Below are 24,854 nucleotides of genomic sequence, written 5' to 3'. Positions count from 1 at the left end.
TACGTGTGTGTGTGTGTGTGTGTGTGTGTGTGTGTGTGCACGTACAGACACACACGCGCGCACACACATACATGAGCATTTATTGGATTTAAATGAGTGTATGAGACACGATATAATTTATATGAAGAGTGTGTGTCTGTGTGTGTGTGTGTGTGTGTGTGTGTGTGTGTGTGCCTGTGTGTGTGTCTGTGTGTGTGTGTGTGTGTGTGTGTGTGTGCGTGTACGTGTTGATCAGTCTGAGTCGGAGGAGGAGGAGCTTCCAGTAGAGGAGGAGTCAGAGGAGGAAGATGAGCTGCCACTCAAACGACTAGCTCCGCCCCCGGACCCGCCTCCTGCTGCCTTCTCTGTCAGAGAGAGAGAGAGAGAGAGAGAGAGAGAGAGAGACATGAGTAAGGCGTTGACACTAAGGGTTGCCCACCTGCCCCTGGCAGCTAAATAAAACACTAAGGGTCACCCACCTGCCCCCTGGCAGCTAAATAACACACTAAGGGTTGCCCACCTGCCCTGGCAGCTAAATAAAACACTAATGGTTGCCCACCTGCCCCTGGCAGCTAAATAAAACACTAAGGGTCACCCACCTGCCCCCTGGCAGCTAAATAAAACACTAATGGTTGCCCACCTGCCCCCTGGCAGCTAAATAAAACACTAAGGGTTGCCCACCTGCCCTGGCAGCTAAATAAAACACTAAGGGTCGCCCACCTGCCCTTGGCAGCTAAATAAAACACTAAGGGTTGCCCACCTGCCCCCTGGTAGCTAAATAAAACACTAAGGGTTGCCCACCTGCCCCCTGGTAGCTAAATAAAACACTAAGGGTTGCCCACCTGCCCCCTGGTAGCTAAATAAAACACTAAGGGTTGCCCACCTGCCCCTGGCAGCTAAATAAAACACTAAGGGTTGCCCACCTGCCCCCTGGCAGCTAAATGAAACACTAAGGGTTGCCCACCTGCCCCTGGCAGCTAAATAAAACACTAAGGGTTGCCCACCTGCCCTGGCAGCTAAATAAAACACTAAGGGTCGCCCACCTGCCCCTGGCAGCTAAATAAAACACTAAGGGTTACCCACCTGCCCCTGGCAGCTAAATAAAACACTAAGGGTTGCCCACATGTACTTGTAAAGGTACTAGGGCCTTCAAATACAGTATTTTCTAACGGACATGAAGGCAATTGACCTTTTTTACCAATAAAATAATATTAAATAAACTGTTAACTGGTTTAATATGTATATGGTCACTTTAAAAGCGTAATGTTGTTTATCCAGACAGCGCTGGTTGGCAGGTATCAATACACTATCTATCTATCACTATACAGTAGGGGTAACCAACCAGAGGTTCGCGAGCTACCAGTCGATCGCGGGAACGTTTCCAGTCGATCGCGAAGTGTCCGACCCATTGGAATAATGTCAATGCCGCTCGTCACATGCAAATTAATTTTGAGCAGAGCGCTGTGGCTCTGAGTTTGAGAATAGACCCCATCGTCCAAGGGTGTGTGTGCGTGTGTGGTGGGGGGGTGGTATCTTAGCAACACTGAATGATCTGTCCCATTGGTCGTGTGCTCGTATCATGAGCCAATGGCTGCAGCTCTGAGCTTCCCAGACCCAGGTTCACATCTCAACTATGCTGCCGTAAAGAGAACTGACAGGTCAGCCACAGGGCTGCTAGCCTGCTACCATATTAGCAGCTGTGAGCGCTCTTCTCTTCTCGTGAAGAAAGCAGGACAGAGTTGTCAAATAAATCCCGCCGTCATTCATACTGTATTTATTCTCCGACCCGACATTAAAATACGGAACAACGTGCAGACACTTGAGTTGGGACTACTAGCCGATATAGCGCCGCTGCTCCTTCAGTTTTCGTTGTTCGTTGTTATAATATTTTTTATTATTGGGATTTGATCATTGATGCAAATTCTAAACATATGGATGCAGCTGCAGAAGTTGTGTTGCTTAAAGGAATGCATAGTTGCATGAATGACTTCTGTCCGTGACAATAATCAATGCTACAGTTTGAATTCTGTACACATGCACACATAGAGCAAAAAATATGATAAATATGAAATATGAAAACTACGTACAACGCATGAGTTAAGTAGCTGCTTTTGTATCAAACCCTTTCCTCTTTACTGAGCCTACTGTCATTGAACTGCTGTCCGATAAAATGCAGGATGTGTTTGCAGTCACAGCAGTCTCATTAAAGGTGGGCTGACCCTGAGAGTATGTCACCATATCTGTGCAAATATATATGGTCATGTTATGCCTATGTCATTTGAACATCTGCCAATGTGAATATTCATTGAAATGAGAAACAAAATATTTCTAATACTAATTATTTCTAATTTGTCTTAATATTATTTTACATTGATAATATAACTTACTATAAGTATTTATTCTAATTTAAGCTTTAGTCTTTGTGTGGATGTGTGCACATGCATTGAGCCTGTCAGAAATGGCAAAAAAACAAGTGTTTTTTCTAACACGTTTTAGTGGTAGATCTTGGCTTACAATTGGGAATAAAATGGGCTCTTGGGCTTGAAAAGGTTGGTTACCACTGCTATACAGGTATCAATACAGTTAGACCCACATGTTTGTGCCAGCGTGGATGATTACATTTATTTCTTGATCGCCTCTTTTCTTGATTTGTTTAAACATGACATCATGGACCGCTATGCTCCATAACAGGCTCGATAAGCCCAAATACTATTGATACCGGGTACTGGATAAGCCCAAAGCTTATCGATACCGGGTACTGGATAAGCCCAAAGCTTATCGATACCGGGTACTGGATAAGCCCAAAGCTTATCGATACCGGGTACTGGATAAGCCCAAAGCTTATCGATACCGGGTACTGGATAAGCCCAAAGCTTATCGATACCGGGTACTGGATAAGCCCAAAGCTTATTGATACCGGGTACTGGATAAGCCCAAAGCTTATCGATACCGGGTACTGGATAAGCCCAAAGCTTATCGATACCGGGTACTGGATAAGCCCAAAGCTTATCGATACCGGGTACTGGATAAGCCCAAAGCTTATCGATACCGGGTACTGGATAAGCTCAAAGCTTATTGCCCCCTAGTCTAGGAAAATTGGCCTCAGATCCTGTGCAGCAGGGGCGTGGCCCAGTGCGTTGCGTTTGAAATGAAATGCGAATCAAAAGACAGGGGCGGGTTCCACATGGAGTGGGCGCTACATTTAAATAAGACGGAAGGGAAACAATTGCTCCTTGAGCGGTGGTGGCCTACTACAATTCAATTTGGAATTGGATTCCCTTCGGACTATTTTCATGGTATGCACAGTGCTTCAGACCGGAAAGGGGAGTGTCCGCTCAGATTCTGAGCGCAACGTACTTCCCTCACAGGGATACGTTCCTTTTTTCCCAGAAGTTCCTTTTTTCTCGCCCGCCTAGTGGCGAAAAATAAAACTTCTGGGAACTCAGATTAATTGCCCCCCTCCTCCAGACTTACGCAGTAGCTTCCGTTGCTTCTTCTGCAGACAGGACTTGACGTAGCGCTCCAGCTCGCGCAGCGTGGAGGGCTTGAGCGTCTCGAAGTCGATCTCGATCTCGTCGGGGTTGGAGTCCCTCAGGGAGGGCTCCCGGGACTGGATGATGTGCACCACGCGGCCCAGCTTCTCGCCCGGCAGGCGGTTGATGTCCAGCGACAGCTGCCGCTTCTCGTCGTACGACATGGGCAGCGACGGCTCCTCCCCCTCCTCGCCGTTGGCCGGCCCGCCCCCCGCCCCCGCCTTCCCGGAGCCCTTTTTGGGTTGTCTGTTAAGAGGAGGAGGAAAGACAGGAGAAAGACACGCCCCCCCATGGGTTAAAGTCACATCCCCCCCCGGGCCAGTAGGTGGCAGCAAAGGTTAAGCTATATTGCTGCCACCATCCAGTCCGTTGCAGAAGAAAAGAACAGCACTTCCTGCTCACCATGCAAAGATTTGAGTTAAAAAACAATTCATATTCATAAGATTTGCGACACATTTTCACAGTTTAAAAAAAATATAGCAGATCTACAACACACACACACACACACACACACACACACACACAGTAACACAGCCCATTTAGCGACGGACCGGATGTTATCCCGGATGTGGCTGAAGTAGCTAAATGTAGCCAAAACACTCTAGAGCCGATCGACAACAACGGGAGGTATGATTCATTCTACCGCGACTATAGCGACAGGACGGCGGTGGGCCGTCGGTCTAACACAGGATCTTTGCTTAGAATTGGACGAAATTATTTTAGATCAAGAGTTATTCACGTTTTAAGATCTTCGTCTGCTAAAATGGGGGGGGGGGGGGGGGGGGGGGACATTTTCGACGACGTCCCACTGTTGCGCAACAGACGCTCCTCTCCGTCCTGAGCGCTGGGCGTTACTTAAGCAATATTAAGTAATATTGCAATTCTACCACAGTTACCCTTAAAACTAAGAAAATCGCTGAAAGAATATCTTTTTTTTAATGACAGATACGACCACAACTGTCCCAAGAAACTAGCTAGCCTAGCCACAGAGTTTGCTAGCGCTCTGGGAGAACAGAGCGGCTGAATTCTTTGTTTTGATTATAGGTGGTGAACGGTGCTGGTTTAACCACCGGCTATAGAAGGCTGTTTCAACCAATCAGATTGCTTCCTCGAAACGAAACTGTGGTAGAATAATTGTTTGAGACGGAGAACTCCGTCCTCGCCTCTCGGGGTGTTAACCCATTCTGACCGGAAACCCGTTTTGGTGTTAGCATCATGTTATGCTTTAGCTATTGAAAAATAGCAGATCTACAAGCTCATAGCGCGCCACCGAGTGGCGCGCTACGAGCTTGTAGGTCTGCTATTTTTGAAACGACTGACATTTTTAGAATCTGATCTCAGGTCAGAATGGGTTCATCAGACCAGTGTGTTGTCCAGTGGAAACCTCGTATGAATCTGATCTCAGGTCAGAATGGGTTAACTAACTTTACCTGGTGGCCGTCACCGTGCTGTTGGCTTTCCTGGCCGGGGCCTTCTTCTGATTGGCCGGCTTGTTGCCGGGCGGCGCCTGGGCGGAGGCCTTGCTGTTGGCCTTGTTGTTGTTGCTCTTGCCGTCGTCGTCGGCGGTCCCGTCCGAGGTCACCGAGGCCGCGGCGACCTTCGACCCCTTGGAGCCGTCGCCGCCGCCCTTCTTCTTCTTCTTCTCCTTCTTCTTCTTTGGTTTGCTGACGGGAGCCTGAGAGAGGACAGCCAGCTGCTCATGGACCGCCTTCAACTACGACACGAATAGAAAACAACACAGAAACTACCCGTAAACTACAGAAACTACCCTTCAACTACCCGTTAAAACACACGGAAACTACCCGTTAAACTACAGAAACTACCCTTCAACTACCCGTTAAACACACAGAAACTACCCGCTAAACTACATAAACTACCCTTCAAATACCCGTTATAAACACACAGAAACTACCCGTTAAACTACAGAAACTACCCTTCAACTACCCGTTATAAACACACAGAAACTACCCGTTAAACTACATAAACTAGCCTTCAACTACCCGTTAAACACACAGAAACTACCCGTTAAACTACAGAAACTACCCTTCAACTACCCGTTATGAACACACAGAAACTACCCGTTAAACTACAGAAACTACCCTTCAACTACCCGTTATAAACACACAGAAACTACCCGTTAAACTACATAAACTACCCTTCAACTACCCGTTATAAACACACAGAAACTACCCGTTAAACTACATAAACTACCCTTCAACTACCCGTTATAAACACACAGAAACTACCCGTTAAACTACATAAACTACCCTTCAACTACCCGTTATAAACACACAGAAACTACCCGTTAAACTACATAAACTACCCTTCAACTACCTGTTAAACACACAGAAACTACCCGTTAAACTACAGAAACTACCCTTCAACTACCCGTTAAACACACAGAAACTACCCTTCAACTACCTATTAAACACACATAAACTACCCTTCAACTACCCGTTATAAACACACAGAAACTACCCGTAAACTACAGAAACTGCCCTTCAACTACCCGTTATAAACACACAGAAACTACTCTTCAACTACCCGCAAAACACAGAAACTACCCGTAAACTACATAAACTACCCTTCAACTACCCGCTAAACACACATAAACTACCCTTCAACTACCCGCTAAACACACAGAAACTACCCGTAAACTACATAAACTACCCTTCAACTACCCGCTAAACAAACATAAACTACCCTTCAACTACCCGCTAAACACACAGAAACTACGCTTCAACTACCCGTTAAAATACACTACGACACGAACTACGATATGGACAGAATGTCATATCTCGCTATTTATGGAGCCACAATGTGAACCCGGACATGTTGAGTACACCAAGGTTATGTTATAAATGTTGAGTAGGGGTCCCCAGCATGTAGAAACTGATGTTATAAATGTTGAGTAGGGGTCTCCAGCATGTAGAAACTGATGTTGAAAATGTTGAGTAGGGGTCTCCAGCATGTAGAAACTGATGTTATAAATGTTGAGTAGGGGTCCCCAGCATGTAGAAACTGATGTTATAAATGTTGAGTAGGGGTCCCCAGCATGTAGAAACTGATGTTATAAATGTTGAGTAGGGGTCTCCAGCATGTAGAAACTGATGTTATAAATGTTGAGTAGGGGTCCCCAGCATGTAGAAACTGATGTTATAAATGTTGAGTAGGGGTCCCCAGCATGTAGAAACTGATGTTATAAATGTTGAGTAGGGGGTCCCCAGCATGTAGAAACTGATGTTATAAATGTTGAGTAGGGGTCCCCAGCATGTAGAAACTGATGTTATAAATGTTGAGTAGGGGTCCCCCAGCATGTAGAAACTGATGTTATAAATGTTGAGTAGGGGTCCCCAGCATGTAGAAACTGATGTTATAAATGTTGAGTAGGGGTCCCCAGCATGTAGAAACTGATGTTGAAAATGTTGAGTATGGGTACTCAACATTTTTAACATCAGTTTCTACATGCTGGGGACCAATGCTAAACATTTTTTTTTTTTAATATTTTTTTATCCCACGATTTTGTAACCCATCTTTCACCCCTGTGTCAATTATCTAATGTGATCCTGGGCTCACACCCTCCTCCAACCTAGTCCCCATATGTGGGGGACAAGGGGAGAGCAACGGACTTGAACTCCTGCTTCCTTCATGCATGAGGAGTCCAAGTCGCTCCTTTACACATTTCTAAACCTTTATAACATAAAACCTTGGTGTACTCAACATGCCTCGGTTCACATTCTGGTAAGTGGACTATATTGTGATATCGATGCGATATAACCGCTAAAAAAAGGTCACAGATTCTATATTTTGGGTTTTTACGATAATAAAACACACAATGATAAACTACCCTTCAACTACGACAGGAATAAGTGATATTAACGAGCGTCAACGAGTGTCAGCTGTGACTGAAGAAGACATGGTAATGTTTATCGATTCGATTTTTATTGGAAATCATGAATAGATTTTGAATCGTTTATAATGAGAATTGAATCGTTTATAATGAGAATTGAATCGTTTATAATGAGAATTGCGAGTCGAATTCCAATCGATGTTCTAAATCGTCAGGGTGAGGCGGTCCTCAGTTCACAAAACATTATTTTTATTTGTATTTTCTTTTTTTGGGGGGGGGGGGCACTTGAAAATAGCAGATCTACAAGCTCACATTGTGAGCTCGTTTGGATGTGCAGATCTGCTATTCCTGCTATTCTTTAATTTGAAAATGTATGAACACAATAGTTGTGACAGGATTAACAATAAACATGTTCAACCAGTTTATTGAAAAAGAAAACCCATGTTTCTATGTCAGTGGTTCTGATGTCATTAGATCGTAATTGCCGCCGACCCCCATCTGAAAATATGTTCGCTCGTTCGCTCTGAAAGAATATATATTCAAAGATTTGGGCCACATTTTTCAAAAAATTGCAGATCTGCAAGCTCGTATCGCGGTGTGTGTGTGTGTGTGTGTGTGTGAGAGGAGGGGGGGGGGGGGGGGGTGTTAGAAACTCGGTCGATTGGTCGATAGCAACCAACCTGTTCCTGCAGCTCGGCCAATCGTGTGGCCCGTTCCTCCTCAGAGTCTGACGATTCGTCGGAGGAGGAATTGTTGCTACTGTCAGAGGAGGCGGTGCTTTTACTGACCAATGGCGTTGTAGACGGAACCGAGGCCTCGGAACCCTCGTCTGGAATCTTAGCGAACCGCATCTCAAACACGTCCTGCAGACAGACAGGCAGAGAGACAGACAGGCAGAGAGACGGACAGGCAGAGAGACAGACAGACAGGCAGAGAGACAGACAGGCAGAGAGACAGACAGGCAGAGAGACGGACAGGCAGAGAGACAGACAGACGGGCAGAGAGACAGACAGGCAGAGAGACGGACAGGCAGAGAGACAGACAGACAGGCAGAGAGACAGACAGGCAGAGAGACAGACAGGCAGAGAGACAGACAGACAGTCACACACACAGAGAGACAGACAGACAGAGAGGCAGGTAGGTAGACAGAGAGAGAGACAGACAGTCACACACACACACACACACACACACACACACACACACACACAGAGAGAGAGAGACAGACAGACGGGCAGAGAGACAGACAGGCAGAGAGACAGACAGACAGTCACTCACACACACACACACACACACACACACACACACACACACACACACAGAGAGACAGACAGACGGGCAGAGAGACAGACAGGCAGACAGCCAGAGAGACGGGTAGACAGACAGACAGACAGACAGACAGACAGACAGACAGACATGTCAAACCACTCATTCCCATTGGTGGGTCATGGACTCATTTGTATGGGTCCTTTTATTTTTATTTTTTTATCCATTTTGTTTTTAATTAACATCACTAGACCTAATGAATATGAATGAATGAACCGTTGGAAAAAGCGCTTTGAGCACTTGGAAAAGCGCTATAAAAATTATAATTCATTATTATTATTATTAGACCTGTACGTGCCCGTCGCAGGGTGCAGGCTTTAGTTCCGACATACTATTGATCCGAAACCTCAAGCCTAACCTAACCCTAACCGCAAGCACGGGAGCAGCGCATGTCGGACCATCGCTTTTTCGCATCGCATCGCATGTCCCCCCGCTTCGGATCTCCGGTGTGTCGGAAAAGCGTGCGCACTCCGCTGCAACAGGCCAACCGCACGCACACTGAGGCCCGCCCACGCTCGATCATGATTAGCGGAAGGCCCCTCTTTATCCTGATTGGATGAAGGCCACCTAGCCAAAAACTAAACCTACGGTATTTTTTTACCCCCAGGGGGGGGGGGGGGGTGCCCAAATTAAAACCATATTTTAACAAATACTGTACACTTTTTTTTTGAAAATAATTCTTCCTCCTTATATTACAATAAGACCTGATGATCATGTTTTATGGTGGGAAAAAAAATCTAAAATATTAATATGAAGTAAAACTTGGTATTTGTACTAGTTACCTGTAGTTTCCTGGCCATAGCGACCACCTGTTTGTATTTGTAGTTTTAGCTGTAGTTAGCTGTAGTTTCCTGGCCATAGCGACCACCTATTGTATTTGTAGTTTTGGCTGTAGTTACCTGTAGTTTCCTGGCCATAGCGACCACCTGTTGTATTTGTAGTTAGCTGTAGTTACCTGTAGTTTCCTGGCCATAGCGACCACCTGTTGTATTTGTAGTTTTGGCTGTAGTTAGCCGTAGTTACCTGTAGTTTCCTGGCCATAGCGACCACCTGTTGTATTTGTAGTTTTGGCTGTAGTTAGCCGTAGTTACCTGTAGTTTCCTGGCCATAGCGACCACCTGTTGTATTTGTAGTTTTGGCTGTAGTTAGCTGTAGTTTCCTGGCCATAGCGACCACCTGTTGTATTTGTAGTTTTGGCTGTAGTTAGCCGTAGTTACCTGTAGTTTCCTGGCCATAGCGACCACCTGTTATATTTGTAGTTTTGGCTGTAGTTAGCTGTAGTTTCCTGGCCATAGCGAACACCTGTTGTATTTGTAGTTTTGGCTGTAGTTAGCCGTAGTTACCTGTAGTTTCCTGGCCATAGCGACCACCTGTTGTATTTGTAGTTTTGGCTGTAGTTAGCCGTAGTTACCTGTAGTTTCCTGGCCATAGCGACCACCTCGTGGTCGGGTGGGTTGTATTTGTAGCAATTGGAGAACATTAACCGGACGTCCGTGGCGAAGCTCTGAGGGTCCGTGTACCCCGTCTCTCTGCCGTCCATCTTTTTCTACAACACATTCAACACGTTGCATTTATTTTAACCCATTCTGACCCGAGATCAGATTGATGTTCTTCTACATCCTGACAGTTTTCTGAAAAAGCTATGTTTCTATGTCAGTCGTTCTTTTCTTCGATTTTTCAAAAATAGCAGACCTACAAGCTTGTAGATGTTACCCTACGGGGTGTAAATCTCACCCTGACAGAGCTGAGGTCCATGGGGTGTTTGATGATGTCGTGGTAGTCGTGTAGCTCTAATGCCTGGGCGTCCACAGGCTTGTAGAACGGCCAGGCGTACGCCGCGTGCTTCTTGGACAGCATCTCCTGAGGAAGCACCATATATGGACATACATTAAAGGAGAATTCCATACTAAAAGGCTTTCTTACCTTTTCTGTTCTCCCATGCTTCTCAAAGATTCTGGAGAAATTAGTCTTTAACAGAATGATCGAACATCTGCAGGACCATAACATACTGTACAAACACCAATATGGATTTAGGAAAAATCATTCTACAGAAATGGCTATTCTTCAATTAGTTGATAAAATTCATACTGCATTCAATAATAATGAATACGCTCTAGGAATTTTTCTCGACTTATCTAAAGCATTTGATACTGTTAACTATGATATTCTTCTTCAAAAGTTACTACACTATGGATTTGTTATCATCAACGGTAAATCATCAGAGAGTGCAACCTTAAAATGTGGGGTCCCCCAGGGGTCTATACTAGGACCACTCTTATTTCTGATTTATATTAATGATTTGGCCGCAGCTTTGTCCTTCTTGTTTCCTGTACTTTTTGCAGATGATACTAATTTATTTATTTCACATACTGATTTCTCAGCTCTAATGGCAAAGGCTAATCACGATCTTGAAAATATTTCAAAATGGTTTAAATTAAACAAATTATCTCTGAACATAAAAAAATCCAATTTTATTATATTTACATAAAAAAATAAAAAGTATTCTAATTCTAACACCTGTCTGTCTATAGGAGATGATCCAATTTCTCAGGTTACATCAACAACCTTCCTTGGTGTAATCATCCATGAAAGACTAAGCTGGACAAACCACATTAGCCATGTCTGTAAGAAAATATCAAAATCCATTGGCATTATTGGCAAATTCCGTAGTCTGGTTAATCAAAACTGTCTCCCAACTCTTTATTATAGCTTAATTTATCCATATCTTATATATTGCAATATCATTTGGGGAGCTACTTATAATACACATCTTCACAAACTCCACATTTTGCAAAAAAGATTCTGCAGGATTGCCACATACAGTGATTGGTCTGCTCATTCTGCCCCTCTTTTTAAACAACTCAATATTTTACCAATCTTTAATTTAAATACATACCAAACCTGCAACTTTATTTTCAAAGTATTGTTCCAGCCAGTTTCATTTCCTTTGCCATGTAAAGACTTTTTTCAGTTCAACAGTGATGTGCACCACTTCAATACGAGACAGTCAAATCATTTACATCTCCCAAAGTTCCGTACTGCTCTGTGTCAGTTCTCCATCAGATACAGGGGGGCCCAGCTATGGAACACCTATACAGCAATCTCATCAAATTCTACTTCATTAAAAAATTTCAAACATAAGTTTAGGACCCACTTAATTGACCAGATCACCTAATTATAATTATATTTCTTTGTATCATCTATTATTTTCTCTAATCATGTAAATAACCAAAAATTCTAATCATGTTCTTGTTGTGTTTTTGTTTTGATTTGTTTATGTTTTATATACTGCAATCATGTTTTCTGGATATTCTATATCTCATATACAATGTTTCATTTTAATTTATATAGGTAGAGGCCTCGTATAAGCCCCTTGGGCTTTTTTGCCTCAGCCTAGCACCCTACCCTTCTCATATTTATATGTTCACTATGCTGTTTTTTATACTGTGCTGAATAAATAAATACAAATACAAATACCTTTCTTTGTAGTTGTTACGTCCCCACCAAAGAGGTCCAGGTGTTATTTTGTGCAAAAGCTTCTTATTGGCTATTTCCCCTACCATAAGCCCTCAATGAATTGCATTGAATGGAATGGGAATTGAATGTGGCTTCGATGGAAATAAGCGAACTAGCATAACACCCCATAGCCCCATTCAATTCCCATGCAATGCAATTCATTGAGGGCTTATGGTAGGGGAGTTTTTGCACCAAAAAACACCTGGACCTCTTTGGTGGGGACGTAACAACTACAAAGAAAGGTAAGAAAGATAAGAAAGCATTCTAGCATGGAATTCTCCTTTAATGACATCTCCTGAGGAAGCACCATATATATATATGGACGTACATTAACTAACGAGGATAAAAGGACTCATGGTACCTTCAGGATGGTGTCGCAGTGCTTCATCTGCTCGCCCAGCTTCGGCCCCTTCCTCCCTCCTCCTCCTCCTCCTCCTCCTCCCCCTCCTCCCCCCACTCCTCCGGCTCCTCCCACCTCCCCTAGCCCCTCCTCCGCCGCCCCCCCGGCCTCCTTCTTATTGGTCTTGACGGGCCGGGAGGAGGTCTCCCGGCGCTTGGCCGGCTTGGCTCCTCCCCCTCCGTCCTGAATGGACGAGGGCGAGTCGGCCCGCCCCGCGGAGATGGCCGACGTGGTGGGCGTGGTCGTGTCCGCTTTCCGCTTCACGCCTTTCTTCTGTTAAAACACAGAATAACAACGTTCATAACGGGAATAGCGTTCTAATTCGACAATCGTTTTTTTTACAGCCCTAGTTGAAAGCCACTGCGTGGTCGTTTTGTTGGTTACCTTGACGACGGGCTGCGCGGACGGCATCATGGCCGCGGGCGGCTGTGGAGTAGGAGGCGGGGCTGTGGAGACAGGGGGCGTGGTCTGGACCGGCGCCGTGGTGGGCGTGGCCGAGATGACCGGCGTCGTCTGGGAGGAGGGGGGCGAGGGGGGGGCGGGGTAGGAGGAGGGGGGGGGCGAGGCCGACGACTCGGCCGCGTGACTCACTGAAACCACATGGGAAAAAAAAAACTTTATTAGCAGTTTAGTACAAAAAGTACACTCAGGGTTAACTTATTTAGACCTGGCACAAGATTCTACAAAAAGTCTTCTAAATCCTGACAGTTTTCTGAAAAACCCTCATGTTTCTATCTCAGTAGCCTCGGAAACCCAGACGTTTTTATTTCCAGGGAGGAAAAAAAAGTCTGGGTCCGAGTCCACTTCAATTCGGCATAGAGTAGAGCAAACATCGCTCACTCTCTGCTGATTTCTGATCGTCTGCACCTTTGTAAAATTGACATACACACGCACACATGTACACACACACACACGCTCCTCTCTCTCTCTCTGTCGCTCTAAGTAATTAGTCTCATGTCGCGCAGCTGCGCATAGATTCTCCCGGCGGATCCTGCCGGGAGAAACTATGCCATAAAAAGCATAGGTGAGTTCCAGGCTACTATCTCAGTGGTGCTCAACCTTTTTCATGTCAAGGATCCCCAGAATAATATGTAATTGGCCGCCGACCCCCATCTGAAAATATGATGTCCTTGAAATTAAAAATCACTGCTAGAGCCGTAAAAATCTTCTCTCATGGGGGTCCCTGGCATATCTTTTCAAATGGGGGTCCGCGGGCTAATGGGGGGGGGGGGGGTCCTTGATATGAGATAGGGTAGGATAGGATTCATACTCCTATTTTAGAGCCGAATAAGAGTGGGTTCGTCTCTGTAGAACCGTCCTAAAGTCGGCTCTTCGGTGCTACTGAAAAATCTCTGACGAGCCGAAATCATTTCGGCACTACAGCGCCGAAACAGCGGTAAAATAGGAGTATGAATCGGCTCTGACAGACTTACAGCTCTGTGACGCACGCTCATGCTTCCGTGGGGCTTCGCAAGGAAATCTCGAGGAATGTTTTGCCCTCCCTGGAGCACATACGCTCCAGAGGCGGAGAAAGGGGCGTCTACCTTTATATCTCTATAGAGCGTCGGAGTCCCGCCCCCTCGAGAGACCCGGGAAAGAAATCCCCGTTCATTTTCCTCATAGACTTTTCAGAAAGTATTTCTTTAAAGACGTTTACGTCGCAGACAAAGACAACTCTTGTCGTGACAAATCATGACAATAAACACAATGTTTTGGGCCAAACACTTTTTTTGTTGTTTTTCTTCTTTGTAATTATTTGTTTGGTCCAAAATATTGTGTTTGTTGTCATGATTTGTCACGACTCGAGTTGGCTTCGTACGACGCTTAAAAGGTTTTTAAATAAATACGTTTTGAAATGTCTATGAGGAAAAATGCATTGGGATTCATTTCCTGGGCCTGGCGTCGTCATGAAAGGGGGCGGGACTGCGACGCTCTATGGTCCTATTGGATGACCCTGTACCTGGGGTGGGCGGGGCAGCGTCCTATTGGAGGAACCTGTACCTGGGGTGGGCGGGGCCTACGGTCTAGTCCTATTGGACGAAGCCTTACCTGGGGTGGGCGGGGCCTACAGTCTAGTCCTATTGGAGGAAGCCTTACCTGGGGTGGGCGGGGCGGGGGGCTTGCTCTTGTTGGCCTTGGCTTTGGGGGCGGGGGGCAGTAGGGCCACCTCCTCCTGGGGCATCTGGGCCACCTTCTGGAGGAAGATCTTCTCCAGAGCCTGAGCCATGAGGACGATGTCATCTGTAGGCTACACACACACACACACACACACACACACACACACACACACACACACACACACACACACACACACACACACACACACACACACACACACACACACACACACACACACACACACACACACACACACACACACACACACACACACACACACACACACACACACACACACACATTAACATCACTACCAAACCGCCCCCTAAGGTCTTCCACTGCTGGCCTGCTCGCTTTGCCTAAAAAAATGGCAACTAAAAACTACGGGGAAGCAGCTTTTTGCTTCTAGGGGCCGTCGGCATGGAACAAGCTCCCACTGTACCTTCGTCAGGCAGCCTTATAGACATTTTTAAAGCTCAGCTCAAGACCCACTTCTACAACATTGCTTTTAATTGATCTTTTATTTTTTGTTATTAATGTCCTCACTGTATTGCATTACTGCTTGTTTTTTAATGTTTATGCCTTGCTTTTCTTTTTTTTCTCCTCTATTGCTCTGTAAAGCACTTTGAGCTGCATTTCATGTCATGAAAGGTGCTATACAAATAAAGTTATAAATGTAACAGTTACCTTGTTATAAATATAACAGTTACCTTGTTATAAATGTAACAGTTGCCTTGTTATAAATCTAACAGTTACCTTGTTATAAATCTAACAGTTACCTTGTTATAAATGTAACAGTCACCTTGTTATAAATGTAACAGTTACCTTGTTATAAATGTAACAGTTACCTTGTTATAAATGTAACAGTTACCTTGTTGTAAATGTAACAGTTACCTTGTTGTAAATGTAACAGTTGCCTTGTTATAAATGTAACAGTTACCTTGTTATAAATGTAACAGTTACCTTGTTATAAATATAACCGTTGCCTTGTTATAAATGTAACAGTTGCCTTGTTATAAATGTAACAGTTACCTTGTTATAAATGTAACAGTTACCTTGTTATAAATGTAACAGTTACCTTGTTATAAATGTAACAGTTACCTTGTTATAAATGTAACAGTTACCTTGTCATAAATGTAACAGTTACCTTGTTATAAATGTAACAGTTACCTTGTTATAAATGTAACAGTTACCTTGTTATAAATGTAACAGTTACCTTGTTATAAATGTAACAGTTACCTTGTCATAAATGTAACAGTTACCTTGTTATAAATGTAACAGTTACCTTGTTATAAATGTAACAGTTACCTTGTCATAAATGTAACAGTCACCTTGTCATAAATGTAACAGTTACCTTGTTATAAATGTAACAGTTACCTTGTTATAAATGTAACAGTTACCTTGTTATAAATGTAACAGTTACCTTGTCATAAATGTAACAGTTACCTTGTTATAAATGTAACAGTTACCTTGTTATAAATCTAACAGTTACCTTGTTATAAATGTAACAGTTACCTTGTTATAAATCTAACAGTTACCTTGTCATAAATGTAACAGTCACCTTGTTATAAATGTAACAGTTACCTTGTTATAAATGTAACAGTTACCTTGTTATAAATGTAACAGTTACCTTGTTATAAATGTAACAGTTTGTAAACATGGTGTTGAAGTCCTGCATGGCTTCGCTGGCGCTCCAGTAATAGTTGTTCTCCAACCTCTTCTTTATCGTCCCCATGTCCATCGGGTTCTTGATCACCTTGTGGTAGTCCTAGGAACAACACCCCGCATATATTAATGATGATTATATTAATGATCACCTTGTGGTAGTCCTAGGAACAACACCCCGAATATATTAATGATGATTATATTAATGATCACCTTGTGGTAGTCCTAGGAACAACGAGCACACCCGTAATATATTAAAGTCTACAATGGTAAATGGTTATTCATATAGCGCCTTTATCCAATAACAACAATAACAACATAAACAACAGTACTCACAGCCAGACAGAATAACAACAACAACATAAACAACAGTACTCACAGCCAGACAGAATAACAACAACAACATAAACAACAGTACTCACAGCCAGACAGAATAACAACAACAACATAAACAACAGTACTCACAGCCAGACAGAGCTTGATGGCGTCCACAGGAAGGTAGAACGGCCAGGCGAACTGATGCTTCCACAGCGTCTTAACCACCACGTTCTGCATGTACTGCAGCTGATTGGTCTTCCTGAAGGAGTGGGCGGAGCAACAACAACAACAACATGATTAAAACACTGCAGCTGATTGGTCTTCCTGAAGGAGTGGGCAGAGCCAAAAAAGGCAGAAGTGGATCGAACACAATAAAGAATATTTATTGTTAAACAACTAGTCCATTAGTCAGAGGATACGGACGTCCTTTCACAACACAATTGCTCCATATCCATCATTGGTCCATGCTGATCGGCTATTTTCAGCATGCAACCAAGTGTAAAATGACAAATTCTTGTCCACTAGTCCCTTCCTAACATTTTAGTCTAGTTTGACGACATTGTCAGTATATTTAGTCTTAGTTTTAGTCATCATAGCTTTAGTTTTCATGTAGTTTCCATGTAGTTTTAGTCTTAGTTTTAGTCATCATAGCTTTAGTTTCCATTTAGTTTCCATGTAGTTTTCTTCAGTGGAAAAAGGCTAGTCGACGAACATTTTTTCTCGTCTTAAGTTTTAGTCGAGGAAAACAACACAGAGTTCACGCTACGTTACCTGCCCGGCTTGGTGGCGTTGGTGACCTCTGGGGGGGAGGGGTTTGTGACGGTGGGGGGCGTGGGGGAGGGGGCGGCGGCGGCCTCGGGAGGGGGCGGGGCGTCCGACATGGCGACCAGGACGGCGACAACAGTGGCGTTGCTATGGCGACGTCCGGCCCGCTGGGCAGCGGTTCAACCTATCAACCGCTCTCTCTCTCTCTCGCGCTCTCTCTCTCGCTCGGTGTGGGGACGATGATGGATCCAGTCCAGTGGGGGGCGGGGCCGGGGGGGGGGGGGGGAGACGTCACGTTCAGCTGAGAATTTCCTCGTCCATCATCGCACGACCTCTTGACCTCTGCGCACACACGCACACACACACACACACAATTCACAATTTAGGCTTCATCCTGAGCGACTGAAGGCCTGTTTGTTCAGACTGCAGTTTTAGGTGATGAGGCTCAGTGACGTCATGTTGTAGTTTTAACAAACCGCGGCTCAGTGATGCCATGTTGTAGTTTTAACAAACCGCGGCTCAGTGACTTCATGTTGTAGTTCTAGTAAAATCAGAGACATGTGATTGTGTGAGCGAGCGGTGACTACAACAACGTCACTCAGTGACATCATGTTGTAGTTTTCGGGTGGTCACCACTTCACCGAAAACTGTATGAATCAATAGGCCTTTACCGTAAGCAGGAAAAACACACACGGTTCGTAATACATAATAATAATAATAATACATCAAATACAAGTCATCAGTAAACCAAGAACCTATCGTCAGTCTAACAGTAGAAGAACGGCTCATCCTGGCATTTGTCTGCACCACATGACTGACAGACAGACAGACAGACAGACAGACAGACAGACAGACAGACAGACAGACAGACAGACAGACAGACGCGGAATGGTTAGACCGGACATCGCCGGGGAACCGCAGCCCATTCCAGGGCGCCCTGCCCTTCACAAAGAAAATAAAACTCTTCCCGGGCCTGCCGCCGTCCATTTCGACACAAAACCGTCTATAAACACAACACAAACGTATCGGTCTACACCTGAACGTAGCAACGTATAGCAACCTCTTAAACCGATTTTGGGTCGGGAACCCCTTTTGGTGTTAGCATTATGCAATGCTTTAGCTATTGAAAAATAGCAGATCTACAAGCACATAGCGCGCAAGCTTGTAGGTCTGCTATTTTTGAGAAATCGAAGAACGACTGACATAGAAACGTAGCCTTTTCAGAAAACTGTCAGGATGTAGAAGATTTTTTTTAGAATCTGATCTCAGGTCAGAATGGGTTAAACCCCAGGGGGGTAAATCCACAACATGGGAGTTGGAACCAGAGACCGATTGGGTCTCCATTGATCCGCTGAGCGCTGTTCAGAGGTGGACAGCCGGCGGGGGCAATGGGGCTCAAGAGGTTGAGAGTTTACCTTTAATATAATATATACTATATACTGTATTCACTGTTGCTACACTTCAGAAATATAGTAAGTATATTTATATATATATATATAAAATGGGGGAAATAAGTATTGGACACGTCAACTTTTTTCTCAGTACGTGTATTTCCAAAGGAAATTGATAGGATATTTCTACCAGACATTGGTATTAACTCAAGTAATCCACACATGAAAAGAAATCACAACATTCAAGTCCATAAATAATAATTATGTGGAATTAAGTGCAATAACACAGAAAAGAAGTATTGAACACGCTAACTGAAATTCATGTAATACTTAGTGGAGAAGCCTCTGTTTGTAATGACGGCTTCAAGACGCTTCTTGTATGTAGTAACTAATCTCCCACACTGCTCAGGTGTGATTTTGGCCCATTCCTCCACACAGATTGTCTTTAAATCTCCACGATGTGTTGGTGCCCTCTGTTGAACCCTTTTCTTTAGTTCTTTCCACACATTCTCAATGGGGTTTAAGTCAGGTGACTGACTGGGCCATTCTAACACCTTGATGTTCTTCCCCTGGAACCATCTGAGAGTCTCCTTTGCTTTGTGCTTTGGATGGTTGTCCTGCTGGAAGGTCCAGCCACGTCTCGTCTTCATCATCCTGGTGGATGGCAGGAGATTCATCTCAAGAATGTCCCGATACAACATGGCTCCATTCACTGTCCCTTCAATTACATGAAGTCTGCCAGTACCTCCAGATGAGAAACAACCTCCATGCCATGATGTTTCCACCTCCAAAATTCACTGTTGGTATCGTGTTATTCGGGTGATGCGCAGTGCCATTTCTCCTCCAAACATGGTGTGTAGTATGACAGCCAAAAAGTTCAATTTTGGTCTCGTCTGACCAGACAACATTCTCCCAGTATTCAGTAGGCTTGTCCAAATGCTGTTTAGCAAACTTTAAACCAGCTTCCGACATGCCTTTTCCTGAGAAATTGAACTTTTTGGCTGTCATACTACACAGCATGTTTGGAGGAGAAATGGCACTGCGCATCACCCAAATAAAACACGATACCAACAGTGAAGTTTGGAGGTGGAAACATCATGGCATGGGGGTCGTTTCTCATCTGGAGGTACTGGCAGACTTCATGTAATTGAAGGGACAATGAATGGAGCCATGTTGTATCGGGACATTCTTGAGATGAATCTCCTGCCATCCACCAGGATGATGAAGATGAGACGTGGCTGGACCTTCCAGCAGGACAACGATCCAAAGCACAAAGCAAAGGAGACTCTCAGATGGTTTCAGAGGAAGACAATCAAGGTGTTAGAAGAATGGCCCAGTCAGTCACCTGACTTAAACCCCATTGAGAATGTTTGGAAAGAACTAAAGAAAAGGGTTCAACAGAGGGCACCAACAAATCTTTAAAGATTTAAAGACAATCTGTGTGGAGGAATGGGCCAAAATCACACCTGAGCAGTGTGGGCCATTAGTGACTACATACAAGAAGCGTCTTGAAGCCGTCATTACAAACAAAGGCTAAGTTTTAAATTAATTTCAGTTAGCGTGTTCAATACGTTTTTTCCTGTGTTATTGCACTTTAATTCCACATAATTATTATTTATGGACTTGAATGTTGTGATTTCTTTTCATGTGTGGATTACTTGAGTTAATACCAAAGTCTGGTAGAAATGTCCTATCAATTGCATCTTTGGAAATACACGTACTGAGAAAAAAGTTGACGTGTCCAATACTTATTTCCCCCATTGTACAGTAAGTGTAAACCCATCAACCCATAGTCACAATCATAGCAGAATGACGTTATTTTCATTGCAACAGCAGAAAGTAAAAACACATCAATAATAAATAACAGTACTTCAAAATGTAGCTATCATTTTAAATGTATTTAGTTTAGAGCACTGGATCCCAAACTTCTTCATGTCAAGACGTTTATTTAGCCTACAACGTCTTCTACACAACTTCCTCCTTACGACTGCTTCTACAAATGTCTTCTAAATCCTGACACTTTTCATTTCAATTACATGACGTAATTGGCCCGCCGAGCCAATTACGTTATATGTTGAAAATATGAAAATATGTCGAAGCGAAGATTTGAGTTACAAACGTTCGCTCTGAAAGAATATTTATTCAAAATACGATTTGTGCTACATTTTTCAAAAAATAGCAGACCTATACAAGCTCGCAGCTATGAGCTTGTAGATCTGCCATTTGTCAATAGCTAAAGTATAACATAATCCTTAAAAACACCAAAAAGGGTTCTCTCCTGTCCTGAATGGGTTACGGTAGATTAATGGCGTGACAAAAATGAGTGGTTTTGCCCTTTAAGTGCAGCCTAACATCTGTCAGAATTCACAAGCGTCCACACAGAGCTTGTTTAACCTGTTCACCACGGGAAGCATTATGTTATACTTCAGCTATTGAAAAAATAGCAGATCTACATGCTCGTGGAGCGGCACTGTGTGCTGCTATATTTTGGGAAAATTGTGAAAATGTGGCACAAATCTTTGAATATATAATATATTCTTTCACAGCGAACGTTTTTAACTCAAATCTCTGCTTCTGGGTGAAGGGGGTCCCTGGAACAATTTTTTTTCAGATGGGGGTCCGCGGCCAAATACAGATAATTCTGGGGGTCCTTGACATGTAAAAGGTTGAGCACAACTGACGTAGAAACATAGGTTTTTCTGAAAACTTTTTAGGATTTTTTTTTTTTTTTTTTTTAATCGGCCTCAGGTCTAAATGAGTTAACTCTTACATACGGGTGTTTATATTAGTTTAAATTAGAACCCACCATAGATCAATAAATACATTTTAGACCTGAGAAAAGATTCAACAAATGTCTTCTAAATCCTGACAGTTTTCTGACAGTTTCTATGTCGGCCATGCTCAACCTTTTTCACGTCAAGGACCCCCAGAATTACCTGTATTTGGCCGCGGACCCCCATCTGAAAACATGTTGTTCCAGGGACCCCCACCCCCCCAGAAGCAAATATTTGAGTTCAAAATATTCACTGTGAAAGAATATTTAAAGATCTGCGACACATTTTCACGATTAAAAATAAATAAATAGCAGACCTACAAGCTATGAGCTTGTATAGATCTGCTATTTTTTCAATAGCTAAAGTACAACATAAAGCTTAAAAGACCAAAAGGGGTTCCTGCCAGTGTCTGGTGGTTTATATTAGAACCCACAGCCTCAACAGATCCATTCAAACGCCAGGGTCTGTCTAGCCAATCGGCAACAGAAAGCCATACAACAAACGAACATGATGTACATCAAGATCACATACAAGCAGTCAGGACGCAATCTCATAACGTACATCACATCTCATAACGTACATCACATCTCATAACGTACATCACATCTCATAACGTACATCACATCTCATAACGTACATCACGATCACACACCTCATCACAGTCAGGACGAGATCTCACGCCACCCGTAACCTAACCACCTCATCCCTAAACTTACACTATTTGCCATTTTGTACCATTTCGAAAAACCTTTTTTTTTTAATGGTTCGAATAGCCGATCTACAAGCTCACAACGTGCTATAGTTGAACTATTAACGATTGTTTTTTTTTTTTAATCCAAAATGAGTTTATATCACAGGCAGACTCTTCACATACTAGAGCATGTCTGAAATGAATGTCAGAGCTGAAATCGACTGTAAATCGAGCTGTAAATATGAAATAAATGCTTAAACATGTAGCTATAGGTGTAATGTTAGAGTCCACAGAAGACATGTAAATATGAAATAAATGCTTAAACACGTAGCTAGGTGTAATGTTAGAGACCACAGAAGTGAACCTTTCAGGCCTGTTTTCTCAACTCGCTGTTTCTCTGCAAGACATTACTCTATAAGCCATATCTCCAAAACTGGTGGGTCAAACTGAACAACCAATATGTCAATTTGAAGCTATGATTCCCTGCTTTCACATGACATGAAAAAAACGAAAAATGAATGGCTTAGCCTCGGTCAGAACACACACACACACACACACACACACACACACACACACACACACACACACACAGTAACTTAGTCATGCAACATAACATACAACACACATGTAAACAGTCAGTCATACAAGCACACATGTATACAGTCAGTCATACAACACACACATGTCATACAACATACAAGCACACACATGCCATGTGCACAGTACTAGTCTTAAGTAAATCATACAAGCACACACGTATACACTGCACAGTAAGTTCAACCAGCAGTGGTCCTTGAGGCGGTTACAGGTGGTCCCCGGCCCATGCAGCTAAAGAAAAGGATGGGAGAGTTGGTCACCAAATGGACCCCTAAAATCATATAGATCTTTAACTCTCGAAGAGGGTATAAAATGAAACATTTGGTACGCTTCTCTCAAGAGTTGAATCATTGTTGTTACAACATCTGCATGACTCCTGAAGTCTATACACAACAATTTAAGAGAAGGTGGAATTATTGATACCTAAATGGTAGCAAAATCATCAAACACAGCGTGGAATTGTGGACAAATAAAACCTTATCAACGACAAAACAACAACAATATATCCAAGTCTTTCAGGTCTCGACTCTGGAGAGACAGAGAGAGAGGCTAAAAATGTCATCAAACAAAAACGGTGATCCTCCGGGTTGCTCAAAATGCAGAATAAATAATGGATTGTGTGCCCACTGCTCCACAACATACAATACAACACAATACACGATATTTACATTTTATGAATGAGTGTTGAAGAAACACAGCAGCTGTTTGTTTGCAACATGACGCTACACGGCTAGCTTAAGTAACAAACATCAACCTCCAGAAAAGATGCACACACACACAATTATCCACCAAGAAATCATAACATATTCCAACACATTCATTCACGTTGTTATCACCCCGCCACCAGAAAGGCGTCAATAATAACAACAGCCCCACAGCGACAACAACACAACAAAACAATCCTCTTATTGTCAACACAAATAACAATAATAATAATGATAATAAACATAAACACACACCTCGTTAATGTTTTCCCCCAAATTATTCTTGTATGGCTTTAAAAAGATGGCGGGCAAGCCAGCCGAGCGCAGGCAGTCTGTAACGTTAAGAGAGAGAGGAAGGATGCTAACGCTAACAAGTTGAAGCTAACCTGACTGAGGCTTCATTCCAACACTGTCTGACTGTCTGGTCAGCCCCAAAAAACAGCATCATGCGAACCAACATGGGGGCCGAAACACCGCCCCGCTGTTCCTCTTTGAAATGAAACACACGCGCCGCCGTAAACGCCACACTAGCTAGCGTGTAAACTCGTAAACAACACAACAAGCTTTCATGTTGTTGTTGTTGTGTCTATGGGTGCAGAAGAAGGATGGGTGATGCTAGCTTAGCCTAGCATGATGCTAACTTTAATAGCCGCGTTAGGTTAGCCCCTGGCTGGCTGTACGTTAGCCACAGCTAGCCTAGCCTTTTAGCCTAGCCCCGGCTATGCTAAGCTAAAGCTATTGTCTGAGGAGGGCGCACGAGCGGCGCAGCAGCATTAAAAAAAAACCCAAACTGCTCCCCCTTTTTTTTTTTTTTTTTAATTTTTAGAAAAACGACCTTTTAATGGATGTTTAAAAAAAAATCTTAAGTGTTGTTATTTAAAAACACAGCTTGTTGTTGTTTTTTGTTGTTGTATATATTTTTTGTTTTGTTGTTTTGTCTTATTTTTTTTTGTTTTTTACTTTGTGAGTCGCTCGAGCTCCTCCTGTCCTGTCCTGTCGGGGCTTCAGCTCCAGCGCCGCTATAGTCTCTCTCTCTCTCTCTCTCTCTCTGCCGCCGCTCACTTTTCTGGAAGCTGTTTCTTTTTCTTTTTTTTTAATTTCCTTTTAGCCACAAGTAGCATAATAGATGAGTTATCAGCTGTCTGCCGCCGGCGGGGTGTGCGCCTGCGCGCACGTGCCGCGCGGCATCATGGGTGATGTGGTTCTTAGAATTTGCTAGTGCGGGGCCAG

The 24,854-nt window shown here is 43.6% G+C and overlaps 1 protein-coding gene across 4 annotated transcripts; it reads right to left on the bottom strand.

Annotated features, from left to right (window-relative positions):
- Positions 1-205: 205 nt before the first annotated feature.
- On the bottom strand, positions 206-24,715 carry brd3b (bromodomain containing 3b). Of its 4 annotated transcripts, none has more exons than XM_080794433.1 (13): positions 24,585-24,715; positions 17,474-17,809; positions 16,850-16,961; positions 16,350-16,487; positions 14,699-14,849; positions 12,986-13,191; positions 12,563-12,874; positions 10,420-10,545; positions 10,097-10,231; positions 8,043-8,225; positions 4,943-5,226; positions 3,454-3,758; positions 206-344 (listed from the first exon to the last, which is right to left on the bottom strand). In XM_080794433.1, the coding sequence occupies exons 2-13, from the start codon at positions 17,581-17,583 to the stop codon at positions 232-234; spliced, it is 2,175 nt and encodes a 724-aa protein (XP_080650559.1). In that variant the 5' UTR covers positions 17,584-17,809; positions 24,585-24,715; the 3' UTR covers positions 206-231. The 4 variants fall into 4 exon arrangements, with proteins under 4 accessions (XP_080650559.1, XP_080650558.1, XP_080650560.1 ...); XM_080794432.1 differs by having other exon boundaries at positions 23,880-24,686; XM_080794434.1 differs by having other exon boundaries at positions 4,943-5,187; positions 23,880-24,686.
- Between the last annotated feature and the right edge of the window lie 139 nt (positions 24,716-24,854).

The sequence above is a fragment of the Protomyctophum bolini genome, assembly GCF_963924005.1.
Source record: "Protomyctophum bolini genome assembly, chromosome: 22".
In the NCBI taxonomy this organism is placed as follows: Eukaryota; Metazoa; Chordata; class Actinopteri; order Myctophiformes; family Myctophidae; genus Protomyctophum; species Protomyctophum bolini.
The sequence above is the reverse complement of the archived record's forward strand: the minus strand, read 5'-3'. Positions and strand labels throughout refer to the sequence as shown.

What these genes read in the sequence shown, in the direction of transcription:
- brd3b (XM_080794433.1), bottom strand. Translation starts at nt 17,583, where the DNA reads ATGTCGGACGCCCCGCCCCCTCCCGAGGCCGCCGCCGCCCCCTCCCCC. An exon ending in ACTGTTACATTTATAACAAG is followed by an intron (nt 14,850 to 16,349) that starts GTAACTGTTACA and finishes GTGTGTGTGTAG; the next exon opens with CCTACAGATGACATCGTCCT. An exon ending in CTATGGCCAGGAAACTACAG is followed by an intron (nt 8,226 to 10,096) that starts GTAACTACGGCT and finishes GTCTGTCTGCAG; the next exon opens with GACGTGTTTGAGATGCGGTT.